Source organism: Aegilops tauschii, chromosome 5 (assembly GCF_002575655.3).
Source record: "Aegilops tauschii subsp. strangulata cultivar AL8/78 chromosome 5, Aet v6.0, whole genome shotgun sequence".
Taxonomy (NCBI): domain Eukaryota; kingdom Viridiplantae; phylum Streptophyta; class Magnoliopsida; order Poales; family Poaceae; genus Aegilops; species Aegilops tauschii.
The window spans coordinates 531069633-531087519 of NC_053039.3; the positions used below are offsets into that span (position 1 = coordinate 531069633).

Below are 17887 nucleotides of genomic sequence, written 5' to 3' on the forward strand. Positions count from 1 at the left end.
GATCGCCGGAGCCTCGCCACCGTTCGGGCACAGAAAAGGGAGGGAGAGGGAGACCAGTCAAACCTGACTAGTGGGCCCTCTGGACCCACTGTCAGCGACCCGCTCGGCGCCCTCTCCCTGTTTAAGTGGAGGCGCAAACCCCCGCGTACGTCTCTCTGCTGCGAAAGCGTATTTCTGCTGAAACGTTTTCCTTTTTCTGGTTTTATTTAAAAACAGAGTTGACCAAACTTTGACTGGCTATAACTTTTAAAATAAAACTCCAAATGAGTTGATTCTTTTTCCTACCTCTCTCAAATTTCATCTAGTTTATTTTAAGATTTATTTCAAAAATATTTGAGATAAGTTTTGGTACTGTGTTTGAAATATTTGTATTTGTGTATTTTGCAAAATAGGAATTTTTGGAGGAAAAGGAAAGCTTCCAATAAGTGCATCCTTTGCATACTCTTGAAGGCAAGCATTTCTGAACTCTGGCATAATATTTGTTGTGGTGTTTTGATGCGATCACAGCACCTTTTGACTTGGAGTATATGTGACAGTTTATGTATCGATGTAGTCTCGTGCATGAGTGCACTTTGGAGTTGTTTGTGGCCAGCAATGGATACCCTGAGGATTTGGATCGCCCTCGTGAGCTTCTCTTGCACACCGGTAGGAAGCGGGAAAGTCGTGGTCTTGGGTAGACACGAGCTTGTCCCTAATCCCTCGTTGTGACGAGTATGCCCGGCATAGCATGGTGAGGCTCGAGGAGTGGTGATTTATTTCACTAGTGGTAATATTGTTGGTGGATACTTGGATCACCTGAGTCGGTTGTAGACCGAGTCTTGCTCAGTAGCTTCCTTTGTCGGTACCACCACTTGTCCCTGCAGGGGACAGGGTATGGTTCAGTAGGTTGTCAACCCCTTTCCAAAGCACACACCGTACAGAGAGGCCGTGATGAAGGTCCCGTGGCCACGGATTAAAGCCTGTCATTCGGTCCGGGGGCATGGGTGTTTCGGTTGTAGCCGAAGGGGATAGCTTCCCCAGTTTGCGCGCGGTATAAATTTTGTGATCCCATGCTACGTCGAGGTTGTAGCCTCCCCACTTAGAGTTTTGCTTGGCAGGTGTCGTGGGTGATTCCAGACACTGGTGAGTTAAGCTGGTGTGTGCAGGTCAGGCGTGTTTTCAATCAAAAGACCGTAGACGGAATTAGTCCCGAGGGACTGAGTAATCCCGTTACTCGTGGAAAATGGTACTCCCTCTGCAGAGGATATATCCTGTTGGATAGTCATGTTCTTGAGTAAGAACCACAGTCTGAGTTGAATCTCTATAACGGTATTCGGATGGAGACACGGTTAACTGGATCGTAGTAACGGTATTCGGATGGAGATACGGCTTGACTAAATTATCGGTTTTCGGATGGAGAAACGACTGTACTAAATATTGTTTATGATTGTGGCATGTGGATTTTGATCCTTATTTATCTTTGGACTAACCATTTATATTACGTAGATTATTGAGTATCCCTGGGATGGTTCTACCTCCTGGATATTCACTGTGATTTTTCTCTTATAAGCCCTTTATGTGGTGTCGCCCCGACACCCGACTGCGGCATTACTATTTTTCTGCATTTTCCGCTCGAGGAGTCATTCAGACACTCGTTTGGTACCAGTATTACTATTCCGCATTTTCCGCTCGAGGAGTCATTCAGACACTCGTTTGGCACCAGTATTACTATTCCGCATTTTCCGCTCGAGGAGTCATTCAGACACTCGTTTGGCACCAGTATTACTATTCCGCATTTTCCGCTCGAGGAGTCATTCAGACACTCGTTTGGCACCAGTATTACTATTCCGCATTTTCCGCTCGAGGAGTCATTCAGACACTCGTTTGGCACCAGTATTACTATTCTGCATTTTCCGCTCGAGGAGTCATTCAGACACTCGTTTGGCACCTAGTATTTTGTTTTGGTTTAATTTTAACCATATGTGTGCATCTTGGTCTTTCGTATTTTCGTGACAGACGTATGATCATCTAATTAACCCGGAGCATGTTTGATATATGTTATACCTGTGTTCTTAATGTTTGCGAGTACATTCAAACGTACTCACTGGCTTGTCCCTGGCTATTGTCTTGGCCAGATTGCCTTGCGTGGAGGTATGCATCACGGTGACACCCTCGGAACCTACGCTGTTGACGTGTGCAGCCTCGCGAAGATAGGAGTTATCCTGGTCAGCTGTTCTTGTGGGAAATGGAGTCCCATAGACGCAGATGTTTCCAACCGCTTCCGCCCTCAACCATTAGAAACCAAGTGTTGTACTCCCAGGCCTAAATGGTCTTGTACTACATAATTTTGTTCCTTGCTTGGAATTCTTGTATCAAGTTGGTACCTCATCAGCTAACAGTAATCCTGGGGCTGGTGAGCACACAGGCCGTTTTTCTGGGAATTTATATCCCAAAAATCCGGTCGTGACAAAGTCTCTCATGTTCCGGATTCAGATTCGGACTGCACAGACATACCTAACTCAAAACATCAATAACTCTTTCATACGGACTCCGAATTGGGTGATTTTTTTGTTGGAAAGTAGATTCCATGCACTTTCCAACACAATTGGAATCACCTTCAAATTCGTCCGGAGCATTGAGTTATGGACGAAACAATTTGACGTTACAGCAGAATCCGAATCAAACTACAAGTCCAAAGGTGTTGCATCACCTCCACTTGGGCCCATGAGCCTTGTACGACCTAGGGTTGGTTTTAGGATGCCTTGGGACGTCCTCCCACCTCCTTGGCCGTCACCCCTTGCTCCTATATAAGTAGATCCATCTAGTAGCTTTTTTCCTTAGGATTTGTTTAGTTAAAAGTTAGCCATTGCAACTTCGTGTACTTCGTTTATGTCCAACGACCAAACCAAGACCGCTTCTGGATCCCCACCTTTATCAATACTTCATATATATTCGCAATATTCAGATTGCTTTATCATATTCTTGATTGTTCTTCGATTCCTTGCAGGAATAGACCTTCATGGTCAGGTTGATCATGCTCCGGCATGGTCAATAACCTCTCAGATTTGGTTTAGCGATTGCTAAGGCGTAATGTCGTGCACGTTTGTAGTCGGATCGTCAAAGTCATCTCCACCAAATCGATAGTTATCATCTCATCGAAACATCGGGACACCTCGCCTCTATCAAGTGGTATTAGTTTTCAGGTTGCTCGGTGAGAATTTTCAGTTATCCCTAGATTAGATTTATTTTCTTACCTATTGTCCAAAGAAAAGCCACACAAAAAAGTTAGATATATTCATCTTTTGTCCTAGCCAATCTGAGCCTTTGCAATTTTCTTTTCATTGTTTGCATTACTGAATTATCGGTTGCATCGTCGTGTCGAGTTGCTGGTCTTAGTGTCTAGTTCGTTTAGAGTTTTGAGTTATGTTCACATTAGTCACGTCGCCGCTGCATCGTAATCCCTTCCACTGTCCACCACCCCATCCATCAATTTCCACCACATGCTACCCATCGTTCATTGTCACAATCATAGTGGAGGTCGTTCACATCCTCGCTTGATCCAATCTGCATCTTATCTAGTTTGTTTTGGAAAGAGGGAGAGAAAAAAAAAGACAGCGAAAAAAAGTAAAAGAAAGACAGAGAAAAAAAAGAGAGAGAAAGAAAAAGAAAAAAAGTGTGAGGAAAAAAGATAAGAGAAAAAAACAAAATTCGGATCTATCTAGACTCAATCTCGTAGTTGAATTCGGATTGGAATCTGTTTTGTGCACTATTCAGTAAAACATGCATAACTTCCTCATATGAAGTCTGTTTTGACTCTGCGAGTACTCAAATGAAAGCTAACGGCGAGCCGCATCTAAATAGTTGTAGAAGCATGTTCAATATTTGGCACCTCAAAATCTGCTTCTAAATAGGTCTTTTGCCCTCCGAAGTTCGCGAACACAACTTATTCCAGTTTTTCACGCCAGTTTTAGTTTTTTTTTACTCCTCATATCAACTTGAAATTGAGTGATTCTTTTTGCTTGAAAGCTTGAGTCTGTGCCATTCTTGAGAAAAATTATTAGAAAATTGGCACAAACTTTTTCAGAGAAAGTTTGAGAGAAAGTTGTTGATATATCCTGCTTGGCTGTTGTTTCACATCATTATCTTTACTACTATCGTGATCTTCACTTATATCTTGTTGTTCATAGCTACTTCATGTTCTTTATTGATGCTAGTTGTGCTACGGCGTGACCTCATTAGTGTTCTAGGCTCGCGTCTCTAGTCCGATCTAGCCTAGGACCAGCACAGTAACGTCGTTGAGTGTTTATTCAACATTGCATCTCTGAATTGTTTATTGCTAATCTTTTTCTACCATATATTTAAGCCTTACAAGATCCACATATTTCTACACCATGTATACATACGTTCCCCTGGCAATCGCTTTACTCAATCTTCGGAGTTATTTGACACCGATGGTTGCCTGCCACCACCTGCTGCTTGGTAATAACTTGTAAGATATTGATATTTTCTTTACTGTGAGCGCTTTACTACCACACCCTAGTAGTTCATAGGAACATTATTCTTGAATTTTGTTTCTTGTTTCTACTAATCATGACAGGGTCCGAAGATAGAAATTCTTGGACGACGGATACATCTTCACCATCACGAGAGGTGGGACAACACACACAAGCATATGGTCAGGTTATCTCTTTACCATCATTTGAGGGTAGATTTAATCCTGCTATTTATCTAGCTTGGGAGCTTGAAGTAGAACAAGTTTTTAGTCACCATAATTTTTCTGAACTTGAGAGAGTACGAGCTACCACTAGAGCATTTACTGGTTTTGCTTCTGTTTGGTGGAGTGTACATTGTAAGAAAAACATTGATAACCAACCCACAACTTGGAAAGTTTTGAAAGTTGTAATGAGACAACAATTTTTTCCTCCTTACTATCGTCATGAATTGCTTCGCAAATTGGAACAAATAAAACAAGGCAGTAACACTGTTCATGCTTACTACCAAGAGTTCAAATCTTATATGCATCATTGTGACATAGAAGAATCTCAGGATGAACAATGAATAGATTTGTTGGTGGTTTGAACCATGATATCCGTGCAAGATTTCAGTATATTCCTCGTTGCATTACTGGTATGTATGTTCGCGCTTGTACCTTTGAGAAACAGATACAGGAGGATGCATTGGGTGACTACAACAACTACTATTCCAGTTCATGCTCACCACCGCTGGTTGGTTCCTCCACCGTTGCACCTACTAGAGCAGCCCCACCTCGTATTGTGAGTGCGACATCATCTCAAGAGTATGGTACATTGTCAACGGCCGTACCTACATCATCTACGTCTTTGCGACAAGGTAACAGTAAAGGTATTGTGTTATAACTCCACATGAGAATGATGCATGCCTAGCTAACTTGAATGCATAGTGTTGAGTTACCTGTTGATTTGAGCACACCACCTATTTTAGAGAATCTTGTTACTGTCATGAATGCGTCATGTGATCAAACAACTGAAATACCAACAATTTTGAGTGCACCCATTGAATTAACTGTTGATGCCAAAGAACCAATTTTTAATCATTTTTATATGACCTCTAATCTTGGTGATGATTCTGTGTCCAATGACTTACTGCATGTTTGCTTATTTAAGCATGTTGTAGCATTTAATTTGATGCAAGTAAGGTTTATTCACCAATGTTGGGATGGTTTAATGATGAACATTGTCAATCATTTGATATGAATAAGAGCTTCACTTATATGTGCAAATTGAGTTGCAATATTTTCATGCCTTCCAATACTTGTGATAATATTTTGGCTTTACATTTTAGGAACTATGAAAGATACTCATGTATACATGTGTCATATGTGCAAAAATTAAGTGAAGTAAAAATGAATGACGTATACATATACAACATGTACACCTTGTCTTTTTTGTTAGCTACATTTCAGATTAAGCAACGCCGAGGACGGCTTTTTTCAAGAAGGGGGGGATGATGAGGACAGGACTACCTTGGATACGACCAAAAATATTGCATACATGTATATTTGTGAGGTGATTTCTAATGCAAACTATGCAATAGTTTATTTATGTCATCCAGGACAAAAATACTTCACAGACTTTTGTGCCATGTCTAATTGCAGGTGTATGGGACATTTGTGCAATCCACATATGAAGATAAGGGAAAAAGAGAAGCTTATGTGATGTTCAAAAAGTCCTCTGATGTCACTTTTGAACCAAGAGAAGATAGAGTCCAAGTCTCTCATGTTCTGGATTCAGATTCAGACTGCACAGACATACCTGACTAAAAACTCCAATAACTCTTTCATACGGACTCCAAATTGGATGATTCTTTTTTTGTTGGAAAGTAGATTTCATGCACTTTCCAACACAATTGGAATCACCTTCAAATTCGTCCGGAGCGTTGAGTTATGGATGAAACAATGTGATGTTGCAGCAGAATCCGAGTCAAATTACAAGTCCAAGCATCACCTTCACTTGGGCCCATGAGCCTTGTACGACCTAGGGTTGGTTTTAGGATGCCTTGGGACGTCCTCCCACCTACTTGGCTGCCACCCCTTACTCCTATATAAGTAGATCCATCTAGTAGCTTTTTCCTTGGAATTTGTTTAGTTAAAAAGTTAGCCATTGCAACTTCGTGTACTTCGTTTCTGTCCAACAACCAGACCAAGATCGCTTTCAGATCCCCACCTTTATCAATACTTCATATATATTCGCAATATTTAGATTGCTTTATCATATTTTTGCTGGTTCTTCGATTGCTTGCAGGAATAGACCTTCCTGGTCAGGTTGATCGTGCTCCGGCGTGGTCAATAACCTCTCTCTCGATTTCTATTTCAAACAAATAGATTATCCCTGTCATGGAGAACATGACCACTCTTCAGAAAACAAATAGGTTTCTACAAGTCATCCTAGTTTGGAAATCTCTGAATTCTTCAGATAAAACAGATGCATTCTTCAGATCAAAAAGTTTGAATTTTTCAATTTACTACTCTCCATTCTCAAATATTTGTATTTCGAGATATTTCAAATGGTCTACAATATACAGATGTATGTAGACATGTTTTAGAGTGTAGATTCACTCATTTTACTTCGTATGTAGTCACTTGTTGAAATCTCTAAAGACAAATATTTAAGAATGGAGGGAGTATAAGAAGATGCCTTCCGTTCCGGACTATGTCACTCAACATGAATACGTTCACGTGTAGGATCAACCTAAATATTGTGACCACGGAGTTTTACACAAGAGGCATAAGAAGACATCTCGACAGCTAGAAGCAAAGAGATCAAACATCATAGAGTAGAAGATAAATCAAATGACAGGATAAATATGTAACATGCAAATCACCCACTTTACATTGTCACAAGTACTCCCTCCCCTCCGTTCAGAATTACTCGTCCAACGAATGAATGTATCTAGATGTATTTTAGTTATAGATATATCCATTTTTGTGACAAGTAATTCCGAACGGAGGGAGTACTTGGTAGTCATAAACTGCAAAACACGGGAGGCAACAAAGCAAATTACATTTGGTCAGTGAAGGAAGAGACAGAGTACTGTTTAAATTATTCATGCATTTATACTTAAATATCTCATTTTCATCAACCTTAGAACCATGCAGCAAATGCTCCCTTGACGCCTAATCAGTTACTATAGCCGACAGAATTGGAACATTGCGCAAACATTTTATCCATTTATAGCCATCACTACTACTATTCACTTTGTAAACTTTTTTGCCAACTTCGAGCAGAAAACAGGGGCTGATGTTACGCCTCCTCAAAAGTTAATGGTGCTACTTTGTTACACAATATATATAATAAACAACAGAAAAAAGAAAGAAGAATAAACAGACAGACAGACAGACAATAAACCGTTCTTTTCTATCTAATCTCAAAATAAAGAAGTTGAGCTGCAGCCGAGGTCCCTAGGAGAAACTACAGGTTGAACATGCTGGAACACATCTCACGGGCCTCTCTTCAAAATTTCACAGTAGCTACCAACTCTATATCTCTATTCAGGACAACTGACAAGGGGGCCTGAATCAGTAGCCATTCAGCCACATTTGGTTAGCCTGGGCGGTGGCGGCAGCACTCAAGTTTCCATCGCTGGGGTTTCGGTGTTCGGGTCCTAGGCCTGGCTGCGACTGCCCGAGCGTTGTGCCGTACTGCGATGGCATCTGCCCCTGCCTAAGGCCGCCCTGGTGGCCCTGCTGCCCCTGGTAGCCCTGCTGCCCTTGATAGCCATACAAGGGGTTGGCAGCAAGAGGCGGCATTCCTCGCGAACCAGCTCCATGCATCCACATTGCAGGGTTCTTGCCCTACACAGACAAACATGGAGGTTAGCAATTTTCCTAATATAAATCTAGTTCCCCCACTCTTGCGTGAATCTCTTACCTGCTGTAGAGACATGTAGGGGTTTCCATCCTTGTATTGGGAGGGCATTGCTCCATCAAACCCAGGACCTGTGGTTGCCGACGGATTGCTTTGGTTCAGGGCAGAGTTTTGAGGCATGCCATTTGCAGTTCCGAAACCTCCAACGTAGTTGGAGAGCATCGAGGCTGGCTGTGGAAGGCTCCCAAGAGGAACATTGCTCTTGTATTGTGGCATTGGGTATTTTACGCCCGAGTTGGGAGCTGCAGCTGCGCCTTGGTGGAATAGACCACTGTTCATGTATGCTTGCTGATAGGCAGCAGGCGGGAGATACGCATAGCTTTGCGGCAAAGATGGGTATCCGATCATGTTTTCATATCCAAGGGGAAGCCCTCCTTGAGCATAAGGATGAAGGGCAGCAAGATAGTGAGGCAGAGGAGGACCTGGGGCAATGCCGGTGCTTCCCTGAGAGTGGGTCAACTGTGGGTTGGATAAACCACCTTGATTAACATTCTACAAGAACAAACCATATTAGAATGGTGCTGCAAAAATAACTAAGAAAACTGAACATCTAACGTAACAAGAGAACAGCAGAATTGCAGCTTTTTCAGTAACAAAAATAACAGCATAATAAAATCCTAATGAGTAATACAGCTACAATTTAGCTCTCTAGAGCAAAAATGCCCACGTAGAAGTAGGCACAAATGTAAGTGTTGCTAGCCACAAGACATAGAACTGAACAAAATAAAGCACGAGGCAGATGTAACTACAACAGGATTTGACCAAACATGACAAAAAAATTGATTGCTAACACTCTGGGCATAGTTAACAATTAATATGCAGCATAGCTGCACTAAGAGCAGTAAGCAAGAGTTATCCTGGTTGCAGGCTGCAACTTCCAGACACATTTCAGAGTGCAGCAAGTAAAACTGTATACAACTAACCCATGTTCCTCACCAAACAAATATATTTTACCCTTTTACCAGAATTCGTACATATAGAATTTGTAACACATGGCTACTCTCAAAAGAGTTGTCGTCTAGTCCATGATTCAGTGAAGTGTTCATACCTCTTGTGGTTGTGAAGAAACAGTTGCATTGTTCACGGACGATTGTGGTGTACCATGAACCATTGTAGCCAATGGAGGGTTAGTAAGAAGCAGTGAGAATGTTGGATCCAACTCACGGAAAGGCGGCATTGCTGGTGCATTGGCAGGCATCATGGAGCATGATGCATCGAGTGTCCCAGACACAAAACTACCGAATGTCAAGTGCGCAAAATCAGCATTGGAAACCTGAAGGTGGCCTGGGATTATTATAGCTGGGTTATCATCAGATGGTTTTGGTCTGTTTTCCTCATGTATGGTCAAGTCTTCCAACTGATACGCTGTAGTAGACATATCACCATTTGAATCTGCATCTAGAAGGATGAAATCATTAAAATTGAGAAAGACGATCTATATAATTAACAAAAGAGAAAGTGACTAGAAAGACAGGGAATTCTGGTCAGTTAGACAAGGAGGGAGCATGCAACATGAAATACAAAAAGAGCTATGCATAAGCTCTACAGTCCGGGAGACCCAAGGTAAAAAGAATTCAAAAAAGAGGCACAAAAATCAGGGTTTGATGTACCACATCACACTAAACCTTGTGTTTGGTAGGTAAGGCATGCTTGTTTGCCAGTGGATGAGCTGATAATAGGCAATAAACATGCATCAAAAAATAAAAACAGCTCAGGGTCATACAGAAATAGTAACTCCAACATGTCCTAGCATAACAGATCTTCACATAGGCACAAATGAAAGTACAGATAAAAAGAGGTAAATGGCATCTTTCATAACTTACTTTGGTTGTGTTCAAATGAATGTTCATCAGAGAGATAGCCATCTGTTTTCTCTATCAAGTCATTATTCAAGACCGCGCCTTCATCAGACGGGGATAATGGTCCTAGAGATGTTAGGCCAGTGGCATTGCTTGCACTTGTCTCCTTAGTTTGCTCATTGGCATCTCCAGCGCCGTCATTCTTGACCTCCACGGTAAATGATCTTGGTGCACTCACATTTGCGGAAGCAGCACCAATGCCTTCTGGCACATCAGACCCCTGTCCTAGAGGTAATATGCCAACAGAGTCCTCCTTAGGTACAGACGGGGGCTGAATAGTAATAACTTGAGGCTCGAGTATCCTCAGCTCCTGTTCTTCTTGTTCCACACGACAGCTGTTAGCAAGAGTCTTCCCAGGTTGTTGCTTGGCAGTTTTAGAAGGATTCTTCTTTCTGTGAAGAGATAAAGAAGGTGCAAATCTTTTAGCGTAAAAAGACAACCTCAGGTGATAACCTGCTTACACTAGTTGATAAGATGTCACATGTATATTGCCAAGGAAATAGCAGGTCCAAAGGACGACATCACTCTGATTAAAACACTTATTGGGTTACCATTTGTGTTTCCACCTTCAAATTTTTGCTTCATTTTATTTTGACGAGACCTAGAACCACCCCCCGTTTCCCTGCCATATTTGCAAATACCACAGGTTTACGCAACTATACTTGAGGGGCCAAAACAAAGACATACCTTGCAATGAAGGACATAAACCTTACTGTGACCAAATAGTTACTACTAATCTACTCGATCCAAGGGCAGGTTGCCCCCACTATCCAGGATTAGTGAACTACTGCCTGCTTTAGTCCCCTAATGTCGACCAAGTGCAATACTATTTCAGAAATACTAGATAGACAGAAATATATGTAGTAGGACTTGCGTGAGGATCTTTTGCTTTTGGGCGGAAGGTTGAAGACCTCGGTGTTTTCGCTTGTGGCCACCAGATGGTTGGAGAGGTCACTTTGCAGGTACATGAATCTAAAACCCAAGCTTCTTTTACTGGTGAAAGCAGCCACTCCTTTTAGAGTCTTGTTCCTCATGTCAATAGCAAGCATCCACGAGTCGTCGTCCATGTGGTCAACCTTGGCCATGATGTAAACAACATCATCATCATGCAAGCTGAGAGCAGGATGCCCTGTGTGAAGTCTGCTCAAGGTTGCATTCTTCGTTGTGGCCTTGACATCATGCTGAGGAAGCAACTGGGAGTGAGTCTCATCCACGATGATGTCCGAGGCTTTGAGCTTGAGGTCGATGTGCCACTTCTTCTTGGACTCCAGCCATGTCAGTATGGTAGCACCCCAGTCCTCGAAGATGTAGGTCGGTGAGCCAGGGACAGGATGAGCCCACACCTCTGAGTATTTGATGGAGCCGTCTCTGCCGACAGAGACGTCCCAGTCACAGGACAAACAGCCCGGGGTCATCTTGTTGGGCGCCAAAAGCATGGGCAAACGGATGAAGCGGAGGACGTTGTTGTCATCGCCGTCGCCGCCAGGGAGCAGATCACCGATGAGGATGCCATTCCATAGGTCGACCCAACCGACTGAACCGCAATCGCCACCGAGGGTGATCACCTTGGTCGGAGTGCCATAGTAGCAGTCCTCGTGTGGAGGTTCTGTACGCATGGGCCTGGTGATCCATGTGCTTGACCGGGAGTCAAACAGATCGAGGGCGTACTGCCCAAGGTCGTAAGTTGAACGGAGATTGGCGACCAAGAACCTGCCGTCGTCGGGGTAGCGCAGGAGGGCAACTGACCAGTCGGCGAACAAGCGGGTGGGGTGGGCGGGGAGCACCTCAAGCTTGTTGACGCCGGCACGGTAGATGATGTAGTTGTTGTGGTCTGGGTCGATGTATGAAGAGTCGATCATGACGCGGAAGAGGGCGAGGTTGCCGTCGGTGCGGACAAGGCGTGGCAGAAGGGTGAGCGAGGTGGCGGATCCGTCCTGGAAAAGGTGGGTAGGTGGACGGTGAAGTAGGAGATGAGCGGCGGATGCGCGGGCCAGAAGGTGAGGCAGATGGCGTCGCCGTTGCTGGTGAAGCCCTCGGCGGTGGAGGCGTTGGTGCAGTCGTCGGCGTAGACCAGGGTGACGAGGACGACCGACTTTGGGGGAGGATCGCCGCAGTCGTGGGGGGCGTGCGGAGGGAACCAAGACATGGGCGGGAGGTCCGTATCTTCTCCTCTTGGTCGTCACCGACTGAAGTACGATTGGCCATGGAGGATCCCTCAGTCGGAGTCATGGAGGAAATCCGCCGGTGGGGGTGGGGGTGGGGGGCCGCAGCGGCGGCGGGGGGATCAGGGAAGGCGAACCCTAAATCACAATTCTATCTATCAATCTGTGGCTAGAGTTTTTGCTTTCCCCTTATTTCCCGCGTGCGAGCGTCGGCAACCTCCTCCTCCTGTCTTTGTTGGGCTGGGCTTCTACCACCTTCTGGACGGGCTCCAAACCGACCACGGCTGGGCTTCCCTTCACGGCCAGCAAATTCTTACCCTAAAAAAAGAACAAGCCCAAGCCCACCGCTAAATTAAGGATGGCGCTACGCATTATCCGACTGCGTCCCCACTTCTGATCAACTCCCACCATACGTCCCGCTGCGTCCCCTGGTCCGCAAACACTGATGATGTTTCTGAAACATGGGCGACGTTCCAACCGCCGACTTGCATCAACGGCTTATATGCAACATCGAAAATGTTCCCGTAGTTGTAGCAATGTTACAATCCCGTCCGAGCTCTGCATCACCGGCGTTGTCCGCACTGGTCACAAGTTCATGCCACGGCAGCATGGCTAGGTCGGTCAGAAGCCGACAAACCATGGGTGATCGACGACGTCGGGTGAGGGAAGGGGAAGATGGAATGAGGGAGGGTCGCGGCGTGAGAAGCGGAGGATTTGTGTGGTGGGAGTGGATAAGAATGAAGGGATTTTAAGGGTGCCACTCTCAGGAAGCCACGCCACTAGTACGGTTTGTGAGTGATGTTGGCCAGCACGGGGATTACCGGTGGTAATATTTTTCTATAGTGTGAGTGGGAGACATAAATTTTCAAATATGTTAATCAAGTATAAACATTTTGATTTTTTATGGTGTGCTGATCTGACCTTTAAGGGATACACTAGTAGAAAACGGCCCATTAGTCCCGGTTCCAGAGGCCCATTAGTCTCGGTTCAGCAACAGAGGCAAAAAGAACGGGACTAAAGCCCAAATATTTTAGTCCCGGTTGGTCTACGAACCGGGACAAAAGGGGCTCCACGTGGCTGCTGCGTAGCACTCACGTAGGAGGACCTTTAGTCTCGGTTGGTAACACCAACCGGGACCAAAAGGGTTCTTTTTTGAAGGGGGGTTTACGGGTTTTGGAGGGTTTAGGGGTTTCATATTGTGTTAGCTAGCTACTACATATAAAGAGAAGTGGCATCTCTTTCTCCGTGCTTTGTCGACCCTGTACTATGTAGCTAGTTAGCTAGTGATCTTGGTTGGTTAGTTAGCTAGTGATACGTCTCCGTCGTATCTATAATTGTTGATTGTTTCATGCCAATATTATTCAACTTTTACATACTTTTGGCAACTTTTTATATGGTTTATTTGGACTAACTTACTTATCCAGTGTCCAATGTCAGTTCCTATTTGTTGCATGTTTTTATTTCGCAGAAAATCCATATCAAACAAAGTCCAAACGCGATAAAAATTTACGGAGAATTATTTTGAAATATATGTGATTTTTAGGAGGTGGAATGAACGCAAACGGGGGCCCACAGTGCCCACAACCCACCAGGGCCCAGGCGCGCCTTGGTGTCTTGTGCCCTCCTCGAACGTCGGTTGGAGCCCTTCTTGTGGCGCAAGAAAGATAATTTATGGAAAAAAATCGTGTAAAAATTTCAGCGCAATCGGAGTTACGGATCTCCTGGAATTTAAGAAACCATGAAGCACTACAAAAAATACACTTCCGTGATGATACGTGTTTGTCACAGTAGGTCACGTTTTCTGTTATGCATGTACATCCATGACAAATTTATGACAGAATCAAGATAGTCATACCTGTGTTGTCGTAGAAGTGTTCCATGTCATTACCAAAATTATCATCACGGAAGTGTCCACTTCCATGACGATAAATCGCGCGTCATGGAAGTGCTTTCGTCAAGGGTGACTGACACGTGGCATCCACCGTAACGGCTCGCAGTTAAGCTATCGGGTCTGGTTTTGGATCCGATAACCCGTTAACAGCCTGGACCAATGGTGATTTTGCACGTGTAAAATTCTCATTGGCCGGAGGAAACACGTGTCTGCTCCTCGGTGGGCCAGATGTCGCCCGTCCATTTGAGGAGACATGCCTATCATACGTCGACACGTGGCAGGGCCCAACAGAGGCCCATATAGGTTAAAAAGGCTGGCCCAATCAAAGGCCCGTAGTACTTACTCAGGTACTAGTGGGCCAGCCGAATAACGGCCTGCTTAATAAAGGCCCATTTATGGCCCGAAGCCAGATCTGGGTAGACAGTAATTTCCATCTCCCAAACACTTGGCTGTGGGCAGCCGACGTGGGAGTAGACATTTTGCCGCTTCTTTCGAGTTTTGGGACAATAAGCATCCACGTTTACCCTGGCAACTAAATTCGAATCCATTTTGTATTCCTATACGAATCTTTATAAATCATTCTATGTGTTTTTATATATCTTCAAGAGCACGACAAAGATGTATTCCACTATCATATATGAATATGATTTACAAATGCCGATACTCAAATTCAGAAGTTAGAATCCAGTTTAAGGTGAATTCGAATATTTGGAACACTTTATGTCCAACTCAAATGTCACATGCAGCACAATGTGTACTCCCAATTAGATATGTACACAAGCGATGTATCAAGATTCAAATACTGAGTTAATCAATCAAGAATGTACATAACTAACAGACATAAAACACTTATAGAGTATATGGATCAATAATATCAACTAACATACATAAGCCAGGCCGCTATACTTTTTTTCCTAGAACAACATCCTTTTTTTAGCGAAGCTACTACAGCATCTTGGCCCTTTCCGATGCGTGCCACTTATGGTCCATCTATACTACTATTATTGTTGAATGCACATTCAGCCCGATTGGCATATTTGTAGGTCTGGCACAGCAATCAAAATGAAATGTCTCCGAGTCTTATCAATTAATACAGACTTGTGCTCAAATAAAATTACAAACCAAAAAACAAAAAACAATTATTACATGATCTCTAAAAAAAATGGTTCGATTGATTACATGAACAAACAACACAAAGGTTATTCAACGATGGAAAGAACATTTCACCTATGATTTACCAAGTGGGAATTTAATTTCCTTTTTTCCTTCAGGACCTTAACAATGCGGTCAGTCTCAGCTTGCTTCGTTTTGAAATCCACCAAATATTTAATGGTTGTCTTGAGTACTGCTTGTGATTGTGTTGTTTGCTTCCTCAACATGTCAACTTCATCTCTAAGTGCAGAAGCAGAATCTCTTTCTACCACTAGTTTAACCTCTAGAGCATCAGCAGTTGGCAATTCATGATGCACGATTGGGTCGGTGCCATTGCTGTGCGATGGTACAACATCCATGGGGACCTCGCTCTTTGATCTTGGGCTAACCTGTTTTGCCATTAAAGTTCCGATTGGATTCCGAAAAGTTGAAGTTAGCAAAACATCTCAACTAGGAGTTATAATAGCAAACCAGTTAAACAAACAAGGAATTAAAGAGTTTCAATTGGATGCTGAAAAGTAGTTATTAATTAACATCATTGTAACCGGTTGTTGCAGCACCAAATCAGTTAAACAAACAAGTTTTGCAAAAGGTACATGTTGTGGCATTGGAGTTTCTCCTGGATCCTGAAAAGTTGAGTAGCTAGTAACGTGATTAGAGCAACCAGTTGCAGCAGCAAAGCAGTTAAACAAACAAGTTTTGCAAAAGGAACCTGTTGTGGCATTGGAGTTTCTCTTGGATCCTGAAAAGTTGAGTAGTCAGTAACTTGATTAGAGCAACAAGTTACAGCAGCAAACCTGTTACACAAATATATTTTTGAAAATGTACCTGCTGTGCAATTGGACTTCCAATTCGATCCTGAAAACTTGAAGTTGGTAAGATGATTACAGCAACAAGTTACAACAGCAAACTAGGTAAACAAGGAAGTTTCTGAAAACATACCTATTGTGCCAACGGAGTTTCTGTTGGATCCTGCAAACTTGAATGTTAGCAATCAATAAATAAAGTTTTGCAAGAGCCATAAGAAACTAACATCAAACTAGTAAGACTAACCGGTTTTGGCAACGTATTTAATTACACATGAACTAGTAAAACTAACAAGTTCTTGGCAACGTATTAAAGTAACAAGTCCGTACCGTTTACCAGCAACACAGACATCTGTAAATTTCTTTGATGTAAGCAAAATGATTCCAACACATATATAAGTTAAAAAGACGGTGTCCCTCATATAAACCTGACAATTGTCTATCTATGAACATGCAAACATTACTAGTGCTACAAGTGATAACATCAAACCATTTAAACAAACATGGTATTAGAACGTAAATTACACGTGAATTCTGCTGCTCCCTAGAAGAACATATGACCAGCTATCTACGTGCTTAAGTAGCTATTTAAGATCAGGCAAACAGGTAATTGTTAACAGTAAGTACCAAACACATAGATAGGCGCAGTCTATAATAGAATTACCAGGCTATGACATTATGTAATCAGTAGCAAACTAAATTAAGCCAAGCAACGTAATTGAACAATTTTGTAATAAGTGGCTAACTAAAATTCCGAGAAGTAGATAACTGAACTTACGCTAGCTCTTTGTACAGGCACACTGCAACTTCTTTTTCGCTTACAAGGTTCTATCAAGGAGACCATGGCATCAATTGCTTGGATACGCAGTCCCAATACTTCTTTCTTCCCACACTGCATTGGTAAGTCGAATGGTTAATCTGGTAAGATGGTGTGTCCTTGATATGTTATATGAGGACGTGTAGTCAGACTAGTTGTAGCCACACACATCACACTGGCTTTTACTGTATATTTCATGCGATTACATTTGGCATATCGAGATCTAAGCAATCTACAATAGGATGAAAAGACTGGCATCCTTCACATTATTGGCGAACTCAGTTCACAGAAACAAGCAATTCAACCATTCTGTGGGTAAATCAAAAGCACCACTGGAATATTTTTCACTACCCCAATCATACACACAAAAAGGATCCTGTGTCGGCTAGCAGGCGTGTCAGCAACCGGATCCAGGGACAGCCGGATGCGGACGACCTACAGCTAGCGCGCGCCAAGAGGGCCGCCATGCTTCGTCATGTCGAGGCTACTATAGGTTATTTTCAGAGCTACAGCTTGGATTCGTACGTGGTCCTTACTCACTCCTATGGACTCCAGGGAGCCTTTGGTTACTGGGTGCAACCAATGGGAGATGGTAGCTCGGGTTATATTCAACCGGTTCGGATAGCGCTCGCATAATAGGATAGGAGTCTAGGGAGCTTATCCTTCTTATTACCGTACCGGTTATCCTTGTCCGCATGTAATTTTCCTTATTTTACTTTGTTTTGCTCCATTTGCAAGCTGTAAGACTTTTATGACGATACATTCTGGATTGTTAATAAGATGGCCGCATGCATCATCATGATGCAGAGGCCAGGGGCA

At 43.3% G+C, this 17887-nt stretch overlaps 1 protein-coding gene across 1 annotated transcript; it reads right to left on the reverse strand.

The window, feature by feature from the left end:
- Nucleotides 1–7880: 7880 nt before the first annotated feature.
- Nucleotides 7881–12099, reverse strand: LOC109761380 (uncharacterized). The gene is made up of 5 exons (XM_073499433.1): nucleotides 11235–12099; nucleotides 10205–10693; nucleotides 9430–9779; nucleotides 8385–8873; nucleotides 7881–8308 (listed from the first exon to the last, which is right to left on the reverse strand). Exons 1-5 carry the CDS (start codon nucleotides 12097–12099, stop codon nucleotides 8033–8035), a joined length of 2469 nt encoding a protein of 822 aa, XP_073355534.1. The 3' UTR covers nucleotides 7881–8032.
- Nucleotides 12100–17887: the final 5788 nt, after the last annotated feature.